The sequence below is a fragment of the Siniperca chuatsi genome, linkage group LG15 (assembly GCF_020085105.1).
Source record: "Siniperca chuatsi isolate FFG_IHB_CAS linkage group LG15, ASM2008510v1, whole genome shotgun sequence".
NCBI classification, from domain to species: Eukaryota; Metazoa; Chordata; class Actinopteri; order Centrarchiformes; family Sinipercidae; genus Siniperca; species Siniperca chuatsi.
The window spans coordinates 19769265-19778958 of record NC_058056.1 but is presented as its reverse complement, the minus strand read 5'-3'; the positions used below and the strand labels follow the sequence as shown (position 1 = coordinate 19778958).

General features: G+C 39.8%; 1 protein-coding gene across 3 annotated transcripts; it reads right to left on the bottom strand.

The window, feature by feature from the left end:
• Window positions 1-238: 238 nt before the first annotated feature.
• LOC122862094 (glycosyltransferase family 92 protein F13G3.3-like) lies at window positions 239-9295 on the bottom strand. 3 transcript variants are annotated; one of them, XM_044167337.1, is made up of 5 exons: window positions 9110-9295; window positions 4272-4892; window positions 2723-3053; window positions 2441-2616; window positions 239-1913 (listed from the first exon to the last, which is right to left on the bottom strand). In XM_044167337.1, the coding sequence occupies exons 2-5, from the start codon at window positions 4883-4885 to the stop codon at window positions 1682-1684; spliced, it is 1353 nt and encodes a 450-aa protein (XP_044023272.1). In that variant the 5' UTR covers window positions 4886-4892; window positions 9110-9295; the 3' UTR covers window positions 239-1681. The 3 variants fall into 3 exon arrangements, with proteins under 3 accessions (XP_044023272.1, XP_044023273.1, XP_044023274.1); XM_044167338.1 differs by having other exon boundaries at window positions 4272-4865; window positions 9110-9294; XM_044167339.1 differs by lacking the exon at window positions 9110-9295 and adding an exon at window positions 6029-6247 and having other exon boundaries at window positions 4272-4865.
• Between the last annotated feature and the right edge of the window lie 399 nt (window positions 9296-9694).

Below are 9694 nucleotides of genomic sequence, written 5' to 3'. Positions count from 1 at the left end.
AAAGGAAACATTTCAGACGGCAGAAAAACCAAAACAAAGAACAATGGATTGTTAAGGTTCTTCCTAGAAGTAAGGTGGCCCATGCAGTGCACAGTATTTGCAGTGATGTGAGTGTTATCCAGCTTTTACATGGGCTCCTCTCTGCATCCTGTCAAATAATACAGAAGTGACAAATCTGCATTGTAGTGGTCTGTGTCTTATTTCATTGTGTTGTTTGATCCAATAAGAACAGTCATTGTTGCGTGATTCAGATCAATGTTTAATGGAAGACTTTTTTTCTTAGAAGCAGCCATGAAAAGGAAAAGGAGGCTGAATAGTTGAACTTCACAGGCAAATCACTTTTTTGTATTTGCATAATGTTCCCACTAATGTTTGCAATTCTCAGTGAAAAGTGGATATTCATTCTGGAAAGGAAGGAAATGATTTATTTAAGCCAGAAACAAATATACAAAAATATGCGCTCAGGTGATTATAAGTAATGATTACTCCCCCCATTTTCTTGTAGCTATACAGCTGCATTTTTAGAACCCAGCTAATTCTAGTTTAGCTGAACCTTTCCTAAACTGCAGCTACCCTAGTCAGATGCTAAGTGACAGACACAGCAACAAGGTGATAATATGTCAATGTTGTGTTTACAGCTTGTTGCGCTGCCTCAAGTGGCCAAAAAATATATATAATCAACTAAGGCAGATTTAAATAGAAAAATAAGCATTTGAACATCTGTTTCATACAAAACAGACCCCTCACTATCTTATCACTTGGGTTCTGGAACTTTTAGTTAGCTCAGGTGTTTGGACTCTCTCAGCCCAAACACCCTGGAGAGGACACATGACCCTGGAGATGACCTAACCCTAGCTTGCTGTTATGCTATCAGAATAATTTGTAAGATACTACGTTTACAAAGGAATTCTACACATAGTGGCACATACTTGCACAACAACTTCGAGGTGATTCAAATGCTGTTTTGTAAGGAGTATGTGGGTTAGACTCCCAAATAATGTGGTAGGTTTGAGGTTAGTGCCAGTGGCAAGCTATAGCCTAAAAGGCTGCCAGTGTACATCTGACTGTGCTGCTGACAGGACCACAAGCCCACAACAGGCAGCCTGAGAAAACAATGTTTCTTTATTTGTGTGTGGTCGATTGCACAAACGTTTTTACAATTTTAGTAGTATTATTGATGGGTTTTTTTTAAAGCCATGCTAATTGCATGGCTCTAGGGATGACAGTGTCGGTCTGTTGGTCCACCATTTTTGTCCAGACTGAAATATCTCAACATCTCATCAATTTTGTACAGACATTCATGGTTCAAAGACAATGGATCCTAATGACCTAATGAGGTTAAAGATGCAGGGTGTTGGAACTGGTTACAACCAGTTAATCACACTCATAGCACACAGTACATCTACAGTTCTTCAAAGGTTTACCAGTCTGACAACTGAGCATTCAGTTCAGTGTAGTTCTTCATCAGCACCAGCATTATGGCAGTTCTTGCTGAGGGCAGGTAGTATGGTGGCCCTTAGATGCAAAATACGACAACTTTTCAGAAAATAAATTCTAACAGAAAACAATGGCAATGACACTCACATTCCCTCCCCAGATTTAACCAGGATGTTATTAAATGTCCCCGCTGGTGAGGGTGTACATTCATTGTCAGATTCAACCTGTTTGTCCATCCCATCCATCAGCTCTGCCCCTCTGAGCTCAGCAGCCCCGCTCTCTTCAGTTCTTTGTCAACATTGGGAATGAGTTTTTTGCTGAAGTCCCACAGTCGTTTGTCCTCATTGAGCTGCTCCAGCTTTAATTCCCCCCGCAGAGCCACGCGGACATGAATGATCCGACAAGTGTCTAGTGGAACCTTGTACCGTTCTCCAAAATTCTTGAGCACTTCATGCACTGAGGTCTGCTCCACCATTCTGTGATGCACAGAGACATGAATGAGTTGAGTGCAATTATTTGTCTCTGCCCAGACAGGCAACACAAATTAAGGGCTTGTAAGTTGTAATGAGTTGTAATTTGTCTTTCTTTGTCATGGTATTGGAAGACGCCCTAGAGGCGTCATTATTTGTTCAGCCTACTTGAAATAATATTTGTTCAAGCAAATTCATCCGTGGCCTTGCCAGATCACAATAAGAGAAGCACATTTATTGGCCTGGTGATGTGAGTTTTATTGTACTTTGATTAAACTGACTTCAACTTTGCCCAGTTCCAAAGGTAAACTACATACAGTATCTATTGGGACTCTAGTATATTGTATGGGATGTCACCTTTTACTGTAATTTTACAGCATTTAAACAATGTGTTACTATGAAACAAAATGTTCTTCAAATTAAATAACTGATAGTGTTTTACAAAAAGACTTGCAGTCAAATGTATTATTTATTCAACCAAAGCAGTGTGGCTCCTGAGTGAGTAACTTTTCAGTCTGACAAATTCAGCTTACCTTGGCTGAACTATCATCTTGTACGGGTGGTATATATTTCTGTTGGGGTCCTCCCTGTAGATGTGCTCCAGAATATTCACTCCTGGCACCCCGTTCCATTGAGGCAGGAAAAACTTCCGACTTGGCTCAAAATATTTCTTGGGGAAGATATGGTTCTCAATGAGGAACACCCCTGTCTGCAGAATGTGATACAGCATGGAAGATGGAAAGAGAATATAAATATTAATAGATATCAGATATGTAATATTTGACTTTCTCAAATGCACGTCAAAAATATCCTACATTTGGATGCTGCTGTTGGAGCATGTTCATCAGAGACATCAGGTCGTTGTGTTGATATGGCATTATAATCTCATCTATGTCGTTCAGCAAGACATAGCGGGACCGGTCCATGGATCTGTAAATGCACTCATTAAGTGTCGTCAGCTGGCCAAAGTAGTGCACGTCCCCCCCGCTCTGTGAGAAGAGCCAGCCACGAGATGGATTCAGATGCTGGTGGATGGGCCAAGGAACCATCTCCACGAAGCCCTCCTTGCTGTAGCTCTGCAGCAGGCGGTCGAGGTCTGAGCCGCAGCTGGTGTTATAGATCACCACCCTGTCCACACCCAGCAGCCTGGGGAAAGATGAGGCAAAGGCTAAATGATTGGTTCACCCAAATTACAAAAAAAAAACATATTTTGTCATTTAACTCTAGTGGTATCTAGCCATGTAGACAGTTTTGGTTTTATATGCCCAGGATTTGAGATATTTATCTCTGAGATTCCTGCCTCCATCCCAATAAAATGGAGATGAATAAATGTTTGTTTGTGGTGCTCACACACAAAAATTACATTTAAACATGCAATAACTGATTTTTTGGCCACCTGAAGCAAGCAAGGCAGTGGAAGCAAGCTGTAAACAAAATACTGACAAAACACTGACCTTTTAAGTTGATATGGCGAACTTGTTGCTTGTTTTCGCATCTAGCAAATGCGAAGCAACATTATCATTGGAGTTGTGTTTCTGGCCACCTTGCAAATGTAATTGTCTACTATTTATTCTCCTTTTAGCTCTGCTTTTGGTCTGCACCAACTCTGAGTAAAATATCTGTCTCTTTAGCAACTCAATGCTCCACTATGTTCACCAGCTTGTCGCAAACTTTTTATGTCGACTGTTTGGTACCAGGCAGGTAGAATACAGTAGGTTTTAAGAGATTTTTCACTGAAAACAGCTGCCTGCTGTTTCTGAAAACAACATTGATGAGAATGGTGAGAGTGAACCAAAACAGTAAAGTTGCGGGCCGGTAAACCAAAACAATGAGCTGAACATCGCTATAAAGCTCAGATGATAATTCTCTGTGGGCTTATCATAAATATTGATTATATTGATTGATATCTTTGTGACTTTAGCTTTTGATGATCTCAAAACCCAGACAAATAAACTAAAACTATCTGGAGGGCTAGATACCACTATAAGTTAGTAAGAAAGTCTTAAGTTACAAACAACAAAACATCCTGTCATTCATTACTCAGCAGTAGCACTGTCACGTTTAAACCCCCCCCCCAAAAACCCAACACAAACTGACAAAATGACATTATATGCTATATGGGTTGCGTTCGAAATTAATTCAAATGGATTACGTGTTAGTTCGAATTCGTTCTAACTTGACTTTTTCAAAATATGACAGCCCTACTCAGCAGCAACAGTAACAGAAACACCTATAATGTGATGCAATTCAGGGGCACTGCAATAGTACTACAAAGGTTACTATATTCAGGTTTTCTTTTAGAAAGTGTCAGAAAGAAGTTGATTCAGCTCATTTTTGACATTGTGGTGGTGTTGCTGTGCTGACCTGTACATCTCCAGGGTCTGTGCAAACTGAAGCACATTGTTGTAGTCTCCAAACAGATTGGAGACACAGACTGTGAAGTTAAACTGCAACTTTTTCTCCTCCTTCTCATTGTTTCTTATAGGAAGCCAAATCTGGTTAAGTTCCCTCACTCTTTCTGTCAGAAGAGTAACATGTGTAGCTTTGCAGTTTTGAGGAATCTGACACATGACATCCGTAGTGACGAAGGGAAAACCAAAGTTGTCCGAGTGTGGTGAAATTGTTGCCGTAGTTGTAGTTGATAACTGGCCTGCACAGCAGAAAATACAGTAAAGGGTCTGGATGGAGTCTCTCCTAAATATGCTGATGATGCGTATATCAAAGCCATTCACTCTCTGGTCCATGTAGGCTGACACCAGTAAGTGCTTGGTATTGCTGAGAGGGGTGATGGTCTGCTCAGAGATCCGGAAGGGGCAAGTGCTCAAAGGCCCATGTGGCTTTGGGATGGGCCTGTACGTCCTGGCTGGTCTCACAGTGAAGATGAAGATGAAGATGAAGATGAAGGTAACAATGGAGGAGAAAAAGAGCTTCCATCTGAATTCTTTTGCCTTGTCCATCCTGCAACATACGAGATACATTCACAACCTGAGGCAGAATTAGGAATCAGTTAGAGATTACACATTGGAAGAGCAAAGCAAACACACTGATGGCTAAAGCTGGGCTGTGTCATTACTGCAACAGGTGTGAATGTAGGGCTCGGTGACAGAGCTGGACTGGCCATCTGGCAGACTGGTCACTTTCCCAGTGGGCCAACGTGCCTTTTGGGCCGGCACAACTATCTTTTTTTATTTTTTTATCTGAACGGCCCATAAAACAGGTAGATCGGCCTTTGTTTGTTTTCTTGACACTGGGCTGGCCCAATCACATTTTTAAATACCTCCCTTTGGGCTCAGTGCCTTCATTAACAGCACATCTGCAAAAACAGTGCCAAAATTATACAAAAGTAATATAAATAAAAAAAGACATAGAAAGATGTGTCTTTGATTAGGCACCAGTGTGGCTGACACTAGGCTGCTGGGTGCCGGCCCACTGTGGTTGGGTATTATATGTGTCAGTCTCTCTCTCCCAGCCAATTACTTTTGAACCACTTGATTCTAACATAATTTAACCTCTAACATGGATAACTAGGAGTGGAGCGAGATGGACGAATAAAAAGAGAAAAAAAACGTAAAATTGGTGCTGAAAACCTGAGAGAGAAGAGGTTGAAGTCCCTTAAGGCTGATGCAGCCAAATATTTTAAAATAACAAATGATTCATTTGGTCGTTCTGAGTCAAAAAGTCCAAGGCCATTTTTCATTCCCAGTCCAGGCGATAAAAAGATAACGATAATTATCTTGATATAATTTTTCTTGATAGAAATATAACAAATGTTCGATAAAAGTTCAATAATTGAACCACCCATACACTGGGAGAGGGGATGCTAATATACCTTAAACGCTAGTTGCCACCTGCCATTAAACAGAAGAAGAAGAAGATGAACTCCAATCCAGTTACAGGAATAGAGGTATGCTTACCGACACAGTGGCTGACAGGCTTGTAGCTGGAGCAGAATAAGCAAAAATGCAAAACTCTAAAGTACTGTTTAAAACACTCGACCATATTGTTGGTGCCCCCTTAACACTAACTTGCTTGCAACACCTGACCTCTGCCAGCAATTTAAAATATTTTTTACTGAAAAAAAATCAGATCCCAGACTGATAGCAGCCAGACCCATAATTTACCTGTCCCAGAGCCTTTAACCCATAGATCATATGATGTCTCATCCTTCAGTTCCTTTACTTCAGTATCTCTTTCCGCACTCAATGATATGGTTAAACACATGAAGTCATCTGCCTGCCCCTTGGATGTGGTCCCTACCAGACTACTGAAATATCTCAACAACTGTTAGGGTTGCCATGAAATTCTGACAGGAAGAAATCTACAAATGTGCAAAACCCAGTTTCACATGTAAAAATAGATCAACAAATATGTAAATATCAATTTACATGTATTTGTTGTGGTGAGTGTTGTGGTGTGTTTTTACAGAGTAAGTTATACATATTTGCAAATCTCTGTATTTTTGTAGATATGACTTTACACAACACAAATAAAAAAATATGTTTGTGGATAGTGAGATATTTGTGTATTATGGTAAACATTTGTGGATTGTATAAATAAAGTCCAATAAAAACTTCCATATACATCCACCCGTTTTCTAAAAATCTTACCCTGCTCAGATCTACAGACATTGGAACCCTTTGCAAATGTGCTGGGCAAGAGATAAGGGTACATTGACAACTGGTGCCTAGCTGTCACAGGACAGATAAGAGTATCTTATCTACCGGTACCGGTCTAGACCTGCTCTATACGAAAAGTGCAATGAGATAACTTCTGTTATGTGTTCTGAATTGGCGCTATATAATTAAAACTGAATTTAATTGAATTGAACAAGGCAGGTTAGGTTACTGTCATCTAGGTAGTGTTAGATTGGTCAGTATTAGCAACATGTAAACTAACAATACAGTGTCATACTTAAGCTCTCATTAAAAAAATATGTTTATTGTATCATTACCACAATGTTGAAATTATACACACAGGCACACCTAAGCTGGGCATGAAGCTTAACACTGTCTAGACTGATTGTCAACATGAAATCATTTTCATCTTTGTTGCTACAGGCTTACACTTACACAAAGAAACAAGAATATCAGGAGAAACTTCATGTACTGAGAAATATCAGGAAACACGTCATGTACTGAGGTGCAGAGTCAGCAAACAACTTACTAACAGAGGAAGTGTAGGGTCCCCCCCCCCCCAGTGCACTGTATGGCTAGAGGATGGGACCAGTCTGTGCACCAACAAGGGAAAGCCAAGTCTAAACCACGGCTGCCCGAAAACTGAATCTACTATTACACAACTTTTGCTAAACAGACCACTGCACAATACAGGGAAACATTTGCTTTGTTAAAGGCCCAGCCCAACTGGCTGATAAGACCTCTGCTCAGGCTGAAGGTGGGCAGAGCTATTGTGCCGGATGTTACATAAGGTCAGTGGAATCCATGCACCAATAAAAACAATAAAGGTGTACTCTAGCATTTGCAACAAAGCTAACAGGAGAATGAGGAAGATGTCAATCAAACACAGACTGCGATCAAGTGACAAAGACTACAGTGTGCTTTAAACAATTCATAGGGCTTAACAGCAGAACCATGATGCATGCACACACATGCAGCTAAAAAAGTTGTTTAGCCCACATGCAAAAATAACGATGACAAGTGCAACACAATAGAGTTGTGAAGTGGGAGGTAGCGAATGTAAAACGCTTCGTTGTCAATGTTGAGAACAAAACACGATGCCATAGTTACAGAATTAATGCGCAATTGAACCAGAATTTAAAGGTGAATGTAAACGTGAAATTAATTTAAGTTGCAGATTGTGTTTTCAGTTTTTCAGTTGAGCAACAACCAACAGCTTAGCCACGGATGTCCAAACAGAGCCCGTCTTGTTCTGCACATGCGTTTACATGCATCACTTCAAGGACATTACACAGAGGAAATTAGCCCAGAGATGTGTAGTCATAAGCAAATGGTGAGAACATTTTGAAACAGAACTATCTCTCTCTCTCTCTCCACTTAATGATGTGGCCATCTCTATATGAACAGAAACACAATGGCATGAACTACCACAATCAAAGGCCTAATCAGGATGCAGGTCATCTTTCACACTCCTCACACATCCTCATCACCAGACTAGTCACACAAATCAAAGCTAGACAGTATTTAAAGCCTTTTCACAACTACTTGTGTACTGAGGCTACTCCTTTGAAGGAAATACACCTTATCATTTAGATACCTTTTTCTCTAAACCAATGAGCACAATTTGTCTGTTTTCTCACAAACTGCAAATTCTTTGTTACACATAAGCTTATACACTGACTGATCTTGGTTGATGAAAAATCAATAAGTGTGTGCTTTAGTATAAGGATACTGTTTCAATGTAGGGAAAAGATAACACATGGGGGAGCTTCCCAAAATAAATAACATTATAATATAAAAAAATCTATACTTAGTAGATTCGGATACCATACTTTTGCATTATGAGAAATGAATTGGTGTGGTGTGCATTTTTTTCCCTATTCAAGTAGACTGACTGGTTGAACATGCTCGTGTACTGGTACACTGGTAGTTTGAGAAATTGAGTTAACAGTTGCCTACAGATTTATAGTAATGAATTAGTCTAGAAATAGCAAGGCTTCTTCTTCTTCTTCATCTTTTTCTTCTTATCATTATTATTATTATTATGAGGCTTTCAGCACGTACACTTTCCTTGAAACAGTTGTAGCATCAGTGATAGCAGGCTTTGTAGCGTTTCAGGTTACATGCGTTTCATAAAGGATATAAATAGAACAGGAAGTGAATATAAACGGTTACACTGTCCCTTTCTACAAGAGAATTTAAAAATGTTTTTACGATGAATTCAAACACAAAAAGTAGCTAATATAAAACTCACTGTTCAATATGAAGCCTATTGGGATATTGTAGCAATAATAAAAAAGACATTTAGCCATGCAATCATTTACCAATGGCTAGAAAAAACTACACATGCTATAAATTCATTACTGAGTGTATCGCACGAACGCTATAGCGGATATGAATTTCATCGCGTTTTACCGTTAGCAAGGAGAAATGTTATTTTGAGTAGTAAGCTTAGCCTACAAGTCTCTAGAGCTCAGTAGATACATACTCCAAGTATTAGTCTTATTAGCTAAGTCGTATTAGTTTAAATATTAATATAAAGACCATATTCAACATAAAGTAACTCACTAAAAGCTGAAGTGTTGGCAGTCTTGTGGTAGGACGGTTGGCGACTGAAGACACCCAGGTGCCAGGGGGTGGGCTAATGTTTAAGCTCCCTTCTTTCTGGTTTCTGCAGGTGCTCCTTATGCTGCCAATATGCTTCGTTGCCCCCTCTTGGACGTATGCTTACCTGGCTTCCACGCAGTCCCGATTTTACCACATTGTTTATTCATCTCTGGGAGTGGCCAGCACTCTCAAGAGCGGAACGACCGGCTGACAGTTTCAAGAAAACTCTTGAAATGAAACTAATAAAACAATAAATAAAGAAATACATACAAAAGAAAGACGGCTAGAAAAGAGGTTTGTCATCATTAGATGGCGGTTTCTATCTTGTTTTAAGGTCTAAAAGCTATAAACACTATGTAGGCTACCACTCATACACAAAGGGCCCTTCATAGTAATTACCCTATTCATCAAGTATTACTACTGCTTGTCACACTAAGCAGCGCACCGTTTAAGGCATTATAAACTCATTAGAGTAAATCATGTCATGTAGGAATATTATCTGATATTGCCCCTTTACTGCACCTTGCTTTGTACTTGACAACCTGT